The sequence below is a fragment of the Pseudopodoces humilis genome, chromosome 26 (assembly GCF_049639895.1).
Source record: "Pseudopodoces humilis isolate 2021_Gansu_Grassland_sample_001 chromosome 26, ASM4963989v1, whole genome shotgun sequence".
Lineage (NCBI taxonomy): Eukaryota > Metazoa > Chordata > Aves > Passeriformes > Paridae > Pseudopodoces > Pseudopodoces humilis.
The window spans coordinates 2,096,594-2,109,095 of record NC_142225.1 but is presented as its reverse complement, the minus strand read 5'-3'; the positions used below and the strand labels follow the sequence as shown (position 1 = coordinate 2,109,095).

General features: G+C 54.7%; 2 protein-coding genes across 4 annotated transcripts in view; one reads left to right on the top strand and one right to left on the bottom strand.

The window, feature by feature from the left end:
- The window catches only part of KCTD20 (potassium channel tetramerization domain containing 20), a 29,598-nt gene extending 27,664 nt beyond the window's left edge, over positions 1-1,934 (bottom strand). The window contains exon 1 of one of the 2 annotated variants that reach the window (XM_014258948.2): positions 1,846-1,934. The gene's annotated coding sequence lies outside the window, so the exon portion shown is untranslated. The remainder of the gene's footprint in view (positions 1-1,845) is intronic. The other variant, XM_088066969.1, reaches the window with a different exon arrangement.
- Positions 1,935-3,567: 1,633 nt separating this feature from the next.
- ETV7 (ETS variant transcription factor 7) lies at positions 3,568-9,583 on the top strand. 2 transcript variants are annotated; one of them, XR_001331977.2, is made up of 9 exons: positions 3,568-3,652; positions 5,415-5,532; positions 5,802-5,966; positions 6,220-6,327; positions 7,204-7,392; positions 7,655-7,797; positions 8,135-8,235; positions 8,679-8,991; positions 9,087-9,583. XR_001331977.2 is itself a non-coding variant. In XM_014258928.2 (8 exons), the coding sequence occupies exons 1-8, from the start codon at positions 3,647-3,649 to the stop codon at positions 8,788-8,790; spliced, it is 942 nt and encodes a 313-aa protein (XP_014114403.2). In that variant the 5' UTR covers positions 3,568-3,646; the 3' UTR covers positions 8,791-9,583. The 2 variants fall into 2 exon arrangements, 1 of the variants encoding a protein (XP_014114403.2); XM_014258928.2 differs by having other exon boundaries at positions 8,679-9,583.
- Positions 9,584-12,502: the final 2,919 nt, after the last annotated feature.

Genomic DNA, 12,502 nt, shown 5'->3' with positions numbered 1-12,502 from the left:
TCAAAACACTCTCCCTACACAGGTTTTTAGCCTCCCAGTTTTATAGAATCCTAGAATAGTTTAGGTGGGAAGAGACCTTAAAGCTCATCCAGTGCCACCCCCTGCCATGGGCAGAGACATCTCCCACTATCCCAGGTTGCTCCAAGCCTGTCCAGCCTGGCCTTGAACATTTCCAGGGATGGGGCAGCCACAGCTGCTCTGGGCAATCTGTACCAGGGTCTCACCACCCTCACAGGGAAGAGTTTTTTCCCAAAATCCCATCTAAGCCTACTGTCAGGGTGAAGTTCTTCCCCCTTCTCCTGTCACTCCAGGCCCTTGCAAACAGCTTCTCTTTCTGCAGGCTCCCTTCAGCTTCTGGAAGGTCACAACACAGTCACCCCAAACCTTCTCTTTTCCAGCCTGAACAATCTCAAATTTCAGCCTTTCCTCACAGCAGAGCTGCTCCATCCCTCTAATCATCTTGGTGGTTTCCTCCAACAGCTCCATGTCCTTCTTGTGCTGGACCCCAGGGTTGGAGGCAGCTCTGCAGTTGGGGTCTCACCTGAGTAGGGCAGAGGGGGAGAATTCCCCCCTCCCCTGCTGCCCACACTGGGGGATCAGCCCAGGCTCCGGGAGTTCTGAGTCCAACACATGTGGCCAGGGCATGCCCGAGCAACTCATGCCCAAGTCCTTCTCCCACAGCTGTTCTCCAGCTCTTCATTCCCAGCCTGGATTGAAACTGGGGGTTGACCTGAGCCCAGTGCAGCACCTCGACCTTGGTCTTATTAAACCTCATACCCAAGACTGTTCGCATTATTATCATCCCTTCCCTGAAGACCCTCGGGTCACTGAGATGGCAGGACAGAGACAGGCAGGATCACAGCTGACACAAAAATGTGCCTATGAGCAGAGGTGGGCTGAGGTCTCACTCACTCACCCATTTAGGGGAAAACCCCTTAGAAACACCTGCACCTTTCAAATCACAGTGGGACCAGAAAGGAGGGAGGAAAGGGAGGCTAGCTCAAGCCTAAAAGTGTATTTAAGAATAACTCTGCACCAGCCTACAGCCCCAGAACACACGTAGGAGGGTGGTGTGTGACCAACCAGCACCCCAAGGCAAGGCTGGTTCCATTCTGGGGGTGGGTGGACACAGCAGCAGCCTCTCTGCAGGACACTGGGCACAGTCCCGGCCTCACACACAGCCCAGGAAAAGGCGAACATGTCAGTGATACGAGGAAGCAGTGCTAACCTAGGGTTGACAGTCCCAGCCCCCTGCCAAACAGAGTATAGGACCCTTTGCAGGTAAACACTAAAAAGGTGGCAGCACCCCCATCCCCTCTGGCCAGTGCACACAAGGTGCTGTCCCCAGACACCCTCAGAGTGGCCGCCAGGCCCCTCCAAAGCACGTTCACAACAGCAGAGTCTGCTGTGACCCCCTCAGGCACCCCCTCAGCCCCACATCCTCTGTGACACCCCCAGCCCGCTCATCCATATCTCCTCACACTCTCTTCCATGTCCCCTGTGATCCCCAGATACCCCCCGAGCCGCCTCCCGAACCCATTCACAACAACGGAGCCCCTGTGACCCCCAGCGAGCCCCTCAGCCCCCTCCCCCACGTTTCCTGTGACCCCCAGGCCCCTCGCGGCCCCGCACCCTCCTCTCTGCCCGCTGGGCCGGGAAAGTCCCCCCCCCCCAACCCCTTTTTCCGGACACATAGCGCACTGCGGGCGCCCCCAGGCCCGTAACCACCCTCAAAACACAGAGAAGATGTAGAAGAACGCCAGAAGCTCAGAGCAGAGCGGGAAGGGGCCCCCATAAGCCCCACAAAGTCCCGGGCCGCCCCCCGCCCTTCGAGGCCTCACTCACCGCGTCCCCGCCGCGGCCGCTCCCTCAGGCGAGCGGTGGGCGGGGCCCCGCCACTGAACCCCACCCACCGCCTACGCAGCCATGTGATTGGACCAACTCTGTGATTGGCTTCTGGAATTGGCCAATTGGAGACGAGAAAGCATGGGGGGCGGGGCGAGAGGGGTCGGCATCGCGGGGAGCGGAGCCCGCCCAGTCCAGCCCAGTCCCCTCCCAGTCCATTCCAGTCTGTGCCAGTGCCCCCCAGTGGCTCCCTCAGCCCTTCTACTGCCCCGTCTGTTCGTAAAAACACGCTTCTTGTCCTCCCAGTCCCATCCGATCCTGTCCTAGCGCTTCCCAGTGAATTCTAGTGCCTTAACAGTCCACTCCCAGTGCCCTTTTTGTCCGGAAAAGTGCCTCCCAGTCCTTCCCAGTCCTGTCCAATCCCTCCCAAATCCCGTTCAATCCCCTCCAAGTCTCTCAGTCACTTCCAGCTCATCCCAGTCTATCCCAGTGCCCTCCAAGCCTATTCCAGTCGCTCTCAGTCCATCCCAGTCCATCCCATTACCTCCCCAGTCTATCCCAGTCCCCTCCCAGTGCCCCTTTTGTTCGTAAAAGTGTTCTCTTTGTCCCTCCCAGCGCCTCTTTTGTTTCTACAAGTATAACTTTTGTCCTTCCCAGTCCCTTCAAAGTCCATTCAATCCCCTCCCAGTCACCCACACCGTGTGGTGCTACACCTCACGGGGTGTGCGCGGGGCAGGCGGGCACCCTCCAGGTGTGCTCCCACCTCCCGTTGCTCCGGGGCCGCTGCGCAGCTTCACCCTTTCCCCCTTTCTCCCTTTCCCCCTTTCCCCCTTTCCCCCTTTCCCCCGGCCGCTCCCAGTGGAGAAAAACGATGGAGCCCGGAACTGGAGCTGCTCCCGGGCGTCCCGGGCTCCCTCCGTCCTCCTGCGGCGTGTCGGACCCCGGGACCCGGGCAGGAGGAGGTTTCCGGGCGCTGTCCCGGCGCTGTACCGGTGCTGTACCGGTGCTGTACCGGTGCTGTCCCGGTGCTGTACCGGTGCTGTCCCGGTGCTGTGCCGGTGCTGTCCCGGCGCTGTCCCGGTGCTGTCCCGGTGCTGTCCCGGTGCTGTACCGGTGCTGTCCCGGCGCTGTCCCGGTGCTGTCCCGGTGCTGTACCGGTGCTGTCCCGGTGCTGTCCCGGCGCTGTCCCGGCGCTGTTACCGGTGCTGTCCCGGTGCTGTACCGGTGCTGTCCCGGCGCTGTCCCGGTGCTGTCCCGGTGCTGTACCGGTGCTGTCCCGGTGCTGTACCGGTGCTGTCCCGGTGCTGTCCCGGTGCTGTCCCGGCGCTGTCCCGGTGCTGTCCCGGTGCTGTACCGGTGCTGTACCGGTGCTGTCCCGGCCCTGTCCCGTCGCGGTACCGCTGCTGGACCGGTGCTGTCCCGGTGCTGTACCGGTGCTGTCCCGGTGCTGTCCCGGTGCTGTACCGGTGCTGTCCCGGTGCTGTACCGGTGCTGTCCCGGCGCTGTCCCGGCGCTGTACCGGTGCTGTACCGGTGCTGTCCCGGTGCTGTCCCGGTGCTGTACCGGTGCTGTACCGGTGCTGTCCCGGCGCTGTACCGGCGCTGTACCGGTGCTGTCCCGGAGCGAGGCGAGCCGCGGGTCACGGTTCCCTGCGCGAGCCGGCCCCGGCGCTGCCCCGGCTCTCTCCGGCCTCCCGGAGCTCCGGCTCGTTTCGATTTCGTTTTTGGCGAGGATCGCGCCGCAGCGGCCGCGAGGACGGGACCTGAGCGCTCCGGGGCTCGGCCGCCCACGGCCAGCGGCCATGCAGGTAGGAGCCGGCCGGGCTCGCCCTCCCTCCTCCGCGTCCCCTCGGGATTTGCCCTCCTCAGTTAGGGCTGGAAGTTCATGCCCTGAGGGGGTGACCCCATTCCCCACCTCCAAACGGCCTCCCAAAGCAGCCGGGAGCCTCTGTTCCCCTCGTTGGGTTCTGGGCAAAAAGCTGCTGTCACACATTTGCGGGTTCCTTTTCCTTTTCACCCCCCTTTTTCTCACTTTCCCACTCGAACACCCCCAAGGACAGTATTTCCTCTTGAAGCAAAGAAAAGCCATCTCAGATTTTCAGAAAAGTCTGAAAGCAGCTAAGCAGAGGTAAAAGCAAGAACATAAAATTAGTGTAATAAAGATTAAGAATGTATCTCAAAGCCTAGAAATCTTTAGGAGCAAAAAAAATACCCAATTTGTTCTGATTTTACTATAAATCTCATTGGTAAAAGAGTCACACCGTAGGGAGAAAATTAAAATACCTTTTAGATAGTTCTAGACAAAATACTCTGCTAATTTCTTTCACTTTCATTTTCCCCATAGCTTAATGCTTAGAGTGAATCTGAAAGACGGTTTGTATTGCTGCCAAGCCTGCTCAGAGTTTATTCTGGAGTCTCACTGTTCTCATTCACTGTCATGCAGCTGCCTGCTTTGCTGAATCCAACCCAGTGACAGCCAGTGGCCACTGGGTCCTTCTGCCAAAGAAAGCCCCTCACCAGCCTGCTACCTTCCTCCTGCTGTAACTCCCAGGGAAGCATTTTTCCCTGAAGTGGTGCACTATTGCTCCTGTCTCCTGTTCTCCTGATTTTGGGAGCTTCAGCTTTGCATTTGTGTCCAAGTCCCATCTCCTCACCCCTCATTTTCAGAGAGCTCAGCTCCTCTGCCTGCACACACAGTGGAGGGGTGGCTGCTCTAAATCACCTGCAAAAGCCTGCCTGAGCCTGAAGTGCTCAGAGCTGGTAACTGCTTCAGAAAATACCATTTGACAGCAAAATTGTTATTTTCCAGTGAGTGAAGCTGGGAAATTGCTGGGATTCACATTAATAGGTTTTTAAGGGGAAACATTATCTGCTTGGCTGCCAGTAATATTTCAAGATCTAGATGTGGCTGGAAGCAGGATCTGAGCTCCTGTCTGGCTCACATGCCCTGGCTGAGGGGGAAAAGTAATTCTTGAGGGGCCAGAACTCCATGGACAGTGAGCAAGAGGAGCTTGCATCTCCCCTAAACCATGGGGTGGCCATTTCCACTTATGCCCAAATGATCACCGGGGATGGAGTAAGAGATCTCTCTCTCTGTGGTGTTTTCAAGACAAAATCAAAGCCCTATTGCCAGCTTTATTTTCACAGCTCTAAAGAACTGAAGTGCTCTCCTAAAACCTTGAGCATCCATTGAGCATCAGAGGATCCTGCAGGAACAGGGAGTCAGCACAGACACTGCAGGCTCTGCTAATCTTAACTCCATCTCCCATTTCCCTGCAGCCATGGGGAGTGGGGATGGATAAACCCCTCCAGAGCCTGACTGAGGGCAGGTTCCTCTGCTAAAGAGCTGGAAAAAGAGAGGGATCTCTGGCTACTAGTGCTGACTTGGGCAGCCCAACCCCATCCTGGGGCTGGGATGAGGAAAAGCATGAGGAAAACCCTGCAGACAGCACATGAGGAACTATGAGAAACCAGATAGGGAATACTGGAGCAGGTGGAGGCATCTCCAAAGCAAAGTCAGGACCAGAGCTGGGAATTTCCCCCCACTGATGTATCTGATCTCTTCCCCAGGGCAAAGTGGCCATCAGCTCTTCCAGCCCTGTGGTGGCAGTGTCATTACCAGCCCCATCCCAGGCCAGACCCTCACCCATCAGCACTGGGGAGATCTTCAGGCTTCCTGGGAGGCTGAGTGAGTAGAGGTTAAGCAATTCAATGCTGCTCAAAAAGGAGTTCCCATGGGGTGGGACAGGGTGGGTACAGCCATGGTGTCCAACCCAGGGACCATTCCCTGCTGGCAAGGGGGACAAGGCTTTGTCAGGGTTCATTTTCTCTCTTTGTGGTGTTTTTGACCCGTGAGTGCTTAATATAGAGGGAAAGTTATGTGATGGAGAAGCAGCCCCACCTGCCACTCAGCAGTTTTGAGGACAGAGTTGTTTCAGAGGCTGCTCCTGATTTCAGGAATCCAGCCCTCCCTGTGGAGCAAGGATGATGTGATCCACTGGCTACGATGGGCTGAGAAGGAATATTCCCTGCGGCCCACTGACGAGAGCAAGTTTGAAATGAATGGCAAAGCCTTGTGCATCCTCACCAAGGATGACTTCAGACACCGAGCTCCAAACTCAGGTTAGACCCAGGGCAAGGGGTCTGTGAGCATCATCCCAGCACAAGGTGTGCTCTGCTGAGAGGGCTCGGTGGGTCCCAGCAGACCAAGTTTAGTGCTGGAGATGAGGACAACTCGTCCTTCCTCTGGTGCATCTGAACTATCTAAATACTCTGGGATGGGGAATAACCCCATAGTGTAGTTCAGACTCTCAGCAACCTTACCTGAGAGGAACCATTATCCAAAGTCATCTGAGCAGAGTTTCCTTCCCTGCAGGGGATGTGCTTTATGAAATACTCCAGTTCATTAAGACTCAGAGAAGAGCTCTGGTGTGCAGCCCCTTGCTGAACTCACCCTTCAGGACAGCCAGGAGCACGGAGGAAGGTATGATGGGAGTAAAATATCCTGGGAGAATGGCAGTGTGCAGCAGGCAGAACCTGCCTGCAGCCCCAGTGGGTTGCACAGCCCTAGGGCTTGGAGCTCAGCCTGCTGAAACCATCCCACACCACCTGAGAAAGGCAACCAGACCCAGCAAAGTCCAGGTCATCTGGGAGGTTTGTCATGATGCAGCAGGTCAGAACCAGTGCTAGGCAGCACCAGGGGGTCTGTGGCAAACTGGCAAGACTGTGACTTCCCTAAAAAGCCTGCCTGCAGATTGAGATTTGGATCAGGGAGGGTCAAAGCCAGGCTGAGGCACAGCCCTGCTGGAGACTAGTCCTGCAACATAACTGGGATAGGGCTGAGGTGCCGGGGCTGAGCTTACACAGAGCTTCTGGGTCAGAGGATGGGGTGGGGACAGGGCCCAGGTGAGGTTGGTGGGAGCCAGTGAGGCTTCTTCGTGCCCTTGGGGGTCTCAGGTAGGAGTGGGGTTGAATTGGTGTCAGAGGCTGGATGTGTGTGGAGGTGGATCTGGGAGCACTTTCCTGGGTTCTTCTGCTGTTTCATGTGCAAGGTAATTAACACATTAAGTCCCCACAACAATTTACCAGGGGTGCCTGTGCTCTGGGCCATTTTCTTATTCCAGTTTTTCTTCTACATCTGACCCTTACCCTACCTGCCATCTCCTCTAACCCTCCTGGACTTTCTGCTGCTCCAGCCTTAGGAAAATCCCAGGCTTTCCTCAGCACCCTCCTCCTCTGCCTGGGCTGGTCCCAGGCTGATAACCACCCTGAGCTGTCCCTCCCCTCCTGTTTCAGGGCTTTGCAAGGTCTGGGACCTGCAAAACGAGCCACAGGGTGTTTATTGGGGTTTTTTTTTCAGGTGCAGACTGCAGTGCTGAGACTGCTCCAGTTGTTTCCTCGTGGCTGGGCTGTGCAGAGCAGCCCCTGTTCCACAGCCACACGCAGCCACTGAACCTCTCCCACTACAGCTCAGAGAGTAGCTGCAGGCCAGGTGCCATCTGCTCTTTTCCTGCTACCTTGTCAGCCCCAGTAGATGGGAAAATTGCAGGTAATTATGAATTTATAGCCTTGCTCCTTGGGGAAATGAGATGGTGCTTTGTCCTGTCTGCCCATCTGTCTCCCTTCCCTTTATTCCATGTTTTTCCAGCTCAGTTTCCCCACCTGAAAAATTGTAACTGCTCTGAGATTTCACAGTAAAAGTGCCCTGTGTGAGCTCTGGGCTCTTCTCATGTTTATTGTCGCTGCTAAATGTGCAATCCTGCTGCTGAGCACGGTGGGAGCTCTGTGACCAGCAACTCCCCCGTGCTCAGACTGCAGGCTGCTGTGGGAATACGTGTACCAGCTCCTGTCCGACCGCCGCTACGAGCCCTACATCAGGTGGGAGGACAGGGAAGCCAAGGTGTTCCGCGTTGTCAACCCAAACGGGCTTGCCCAGCTCTGGGGCAACCACAAGGTAAATGCAACTGAGAGCGAATTTGTCATCCCTGAGAATGAATTTGTCATCCCTGGGCTTCTGCATGTGCCTTTCATGACCTGTTCCCTAGAGATGATGGCCCAGGGGCTGGGGAGGGGGACACAGCGGGTGCAGGCTTAGTGAGAGCTGCCAGCCTGGTGGTTAAAGAGGGACTTTCTCATCCCTTGGAAGGCAAAGCATGAAGCCAGTCTGGGTTAGGGACACACACTACAGTGTGCCAAATGCCCCAAACCACCTCAAATGTCTGCATGCAGACCCAACCCAAGTGTTGTTGCTCACTTTTGCTCAACACCCAGCAATTCTTTTCTCCTTCCAGAACCGGATGAACATGACCTATGAGAAGATGTCACGAGCACTCAGACACTACTACAAACTGAACATCATCAAAAAGGAGCCAGGGCAGAAGCTGTTGTTCAGGTGAGGTGAATCAGAACAGAGGAATGAGCTGCCTGGGACAGCATGGATGGGGCAGGGAAAAGTGATGAGCTCCAGATGTTGGCAGCTGCTTCATCCAGCAACATCCTCCTGTGCACATACCCCAGTGGATTTGTGTCCAGGCTCTGTCCTGTGCCAGCTGGACCTCAGAGCTTCCTGGGATTCTCAGCAAAGCCCAAGGATGGCAAATCCCTGCTGAGCTCCAGAACTCAGCTGATTGCAGAATCATGGAATGGTTTGGGTTGGAAGGGATCTTAAAGCTCATCTCATTCCACCCCCTGCCATGGGCAGGGACACCTTCCACTCTCCCAGGCTGCTCCAAGCCCCGTCCAGCCTGGCCTTGTTGAGAGCAAAGAGGCATTTACAGCCTGCTTTGGGGCTGGGTTTGGACATGCCCTTAAAGTCATCACAAAAATGTATTTCAGGTTTTTGAAGACTCCTGGGGAGGTTGTCCATGAAAAATCCAGAAAACTGGAGCAGCTAGAGAACGAGGACCATGAAGATTTGAAGGAAGACCCCCTGGAGGTTTCACCATAGTAAATCTTTGGTGGCTTCACTTCAGTGCATCGCAGAGAGACTCATGCTGTGCTGGGCAGTGCTGGTGTCTCTTGCCTCTACTGGACAGAAGGCCACAGAGCTGGCCTGGATTTCAAACCCTGCTGTGAATCAAAGCTGAGATCTCTGGGGCTTCATTAGCAAAACACAGCTGGAAGCTGTCCCCCAGCCCCAAAAGCACAGGTGGATGTGTGGGCTGCTCTCCTGCTGGTTCCTCTCCTGCCCTTCGGGAGGGAATGTGATATTTTTGCTCTGAAATTTTAATCCTTGTCTTTAAGGTCTAAACTTGTGGAAAAGATCCCTCTGATCTTCCAGCGAGATGTGCTGAGCTGAGCAGAGCACAAGCTCCAGGCTGAGCATCTGCTGCTCTGCTTTGGCAGTGAGTGCTGTCCCCAGCTGTGAGCATCCTGCTCTGGACCTGAGCCATTTCCCCAGCCTGAACATGGACTGGCACTGCAAATATGGTGCATGCTGGAACCTCACTGTGTCCTGTGAGGTTGCTCCTGGGATTAAGGTTAGGAGTGTACTGAAATACCTGCCTGGATCAGGCCTGGCTGAAGCTCCAGGCTCCAAGGTTGCCCGTAGCTGGTATTCACTTTAATTCCCTTCCCTCCAGGTAACAACTTTTGTAATTAATTTTGTGATTAAATAATGTGAAAAGTAACAAATATGACCCCACTCATGGTCAGATATGTGATTATTTGCTTTGAGTTTGAAGCAGGAATACCTGAAGTGAACAGAGTCTGTGTGAACAGAAACAGAGCGTGTATGAAAACAGAAAATACCCACTGCTATTTTCACTTTGCTTTCTGCAGAGGAAATAAAATGCTGACTGTAAGATCGAAAATCTCACTTCGTGCTGTTTGACGGTCTGAATGTGGGAAATCCAAACTTTCCTCATTTAAAACCAGCTCCTGTGGGCACCCAGATTTCATCCCCAACATCTTTTGGCTCCTAAGCCAGAGGTCAGCAGTCGGAGCTGCTCAGCAGCTGATGGGTGAGCACAGCACAAACACGTGGTTGCACCATGAGGTTTCCACAAAAACTGGCTCCTGGCAGCCTGAAACTACAGTCCCTTTGGCTGTAACTGGTCTTGGTCCTGCAGAACTACCTAACAGCTGCAGCCTGGAGATGCTAGTGGGCAGTAGGCAGGAAGGGACAGTGGTGGGATGGGTGGTGGCTGGATGGCAAAGTTTCAGTAGTACAACATCTCTGGGAAACTGGCTGAGAGATTCACTTCCAAAAAAAATCACCAGCTCATTGGCAGAACAGAGGTGCTTGACAATTTGAGTGGTGGAGGAGAAGGAAACGAGGAGCTCTAGGGAGTGCGAGGTCACAGCCTGGGGGAGACCCTGGCTAGGAAGGGAGGCCACAATCCCTGCTAAGAGAGGAGGGGGTTAAAGCTTACCCAGCACCCAGCAAGCTGCAGCCTGGGAATGCTCCACAGCAGGAAGGTGCAGTGAAGCCCCCAAACCTCATCCTTCCCTCCACAAAGGATGCTTTTTGTTCCAGGGAAGAGCCAAACCAAATCTTTCTCAGGGTGAAATCCTTCAGCTTTGGTGGGACAGCAGATCTCCTTCCTTGGGAACTGTAACATCCAGGCCCTGTGCCACTCCTGGGATATGCACCCATGGGTGCATTTTTCTTGATCTCCTCTTTCCACTCCACTTTTTTGCAACAGAACCAGCCCTGATGGCTCCTGAGGATCCCACTGCTTCTTCCACTTGGGTTTTTGTTTTGTTGGAGTAGGTGACAGCTGGTGGCCCTGGTTCTTGTGCTGTGCTCACAGAGAGTGTGTGAGGTGACCTCTCTTCCCTGTTTTTCCTGTGATGACTAAAGATCACTCTGGGCTTGGCTGGGGATTTCCTTTCCTGGCTGGGAAGGTGCCAAAAGTCCTCAACACCCCTTGTGTCTCCCTGAGCAGCTCCAGAGGGGTCTTGGGGGGTGACAATCCAAGGGCACCTTTGCAAGGATGGGTTGGAATGATGAACTTTGTCCACGCTCCTTGAAAGCTTTTGTGTACCTCCTGGAGAAATACCTGTCTTTCCCTGTGACAAACAGGCAGGAGGGCTGTAAACCTGCAGCTTTCCTGGAACAGGAACCCATCCCTGTCAGTAAACAATGGAATAACCACTGCTTGTGCCAGGGAGTTTGGTGTGGGGTGTGAGGGACAGCACACAGCTGCCAGTGACTTTTGGCATGGCTGGAGCTCAGGGGCTGTGAAACACAGACAGGTGCCTCATGTGGGCTTTCCCAGAGGTTTCCAGGTGCTTCATTCCCTGAAGAACATCAGCCACCCTTTAGCTGCCCCACATGTGCAGGTGTTTGGGACAGGGCATTGCACATTGCTCATCTGCTGGGGGAAGCAGCTAAAACCACGCCCAGAGCTGGAGGAAAAGAGGATTTGCTTTGGGGGCTGGTGCCCACCACCCTCTTGGATCAGAGGAGCTGCAGAACTGGGCTGAGAGGTTTCCACTGATGCCATATGTTGGCTGGGGCAGGGAGCAATGGCTGCCCTCAACACCCTTGCCATGGTCCAGGTGTTCCCCTCAACACCCCTGCCACGGTCCAGGTGTTCCCATCAACACCCCTGCCATGGTCCAGGTGTTCCCCTCAACACCCCTGCCATGGTCCAGGTGTTCCCCTCAACACCCCTGCCACGGTTCAGGTGTTCCTCTCAACACCCCTGCCATGGTTCAGATTCTTCCCTCCACAGCACCATCATGGATCAGATCTGCAGCTGCTGTGTTTTCGTGCCCTTGTGGCTGGTTGATGGCTCGTGGATGGTTGTTGGCTCCAAGGGACCTTTGTGGCCTCCTACACCAGGGCAGGTTGGCTGTGGCTTTGGCTGGCCAAGCCTAGAAGACCTCCAAGGGGTGTGATTCCCAACCCCCCTGGACACGTGTTTGAGATTGTCCCAGCCTCTTGCAGAGGAGAGTTTTCCCAATGTCCAGTCTCAGCCTGTGTCTTCCCAAGGAATTCGGGTGCTTTGGCCCCCACCTTCTGAACCTGTTGTTGCCCTCTGCACCTTGCGGCTCCACGTGGGGAATGCCTCTCTCTGGGGTTTTTTCCGTCTGAAGCAATTTCTGGCACAGAAGCTGCTTATCCCCTGCTGTGTTCCCATGGGTTTAGTTCTGCTTTTCCCCCCAGCATTGCTGGCCTGAAGATGACAACCCCAGCACTGGGTGCTCCGCCCCAAGACTGCATTTCCTGCCAGCTTCCTCCTTCTCTCCCAGCACTGATAAGAAAAGTGGATGAAAAATTTGGTTCCAGATCTCTTGCCCCCACTCTGGTAATGGGATTTTGGTTTATCTGTTTCCTGCATCTTTTTCTTGTGCCTCTTTCCTATTAGGTTTGAACATATCCCAAATCCCAGAAGGGATCTGAACTTGGATAAAAGTCTCAGTCCTGAATCACATTTCATGTGAAGATTTTTCCTGGAGTTTGGCTTTCCCATCTTCTGGCTGTGTCTGAAAGAGGTTGTACATCAATGCTGATTCCAGCTGAATCATGAGCAGGAATGGTGCTTGGACTCAGCCTTGGGCAATCTCCATTAGAAAGATCTCCAAGCTGGAGCTGGCCAAACTGACCCCCATGGATGTGGCTTTTTGTTTTATGGTATAAAATAGATTGTGAAACTCCTCACTCTCTGGAATTGACTTGCTTGTGGAAAGACGTGGACAAGAGCTGGGAA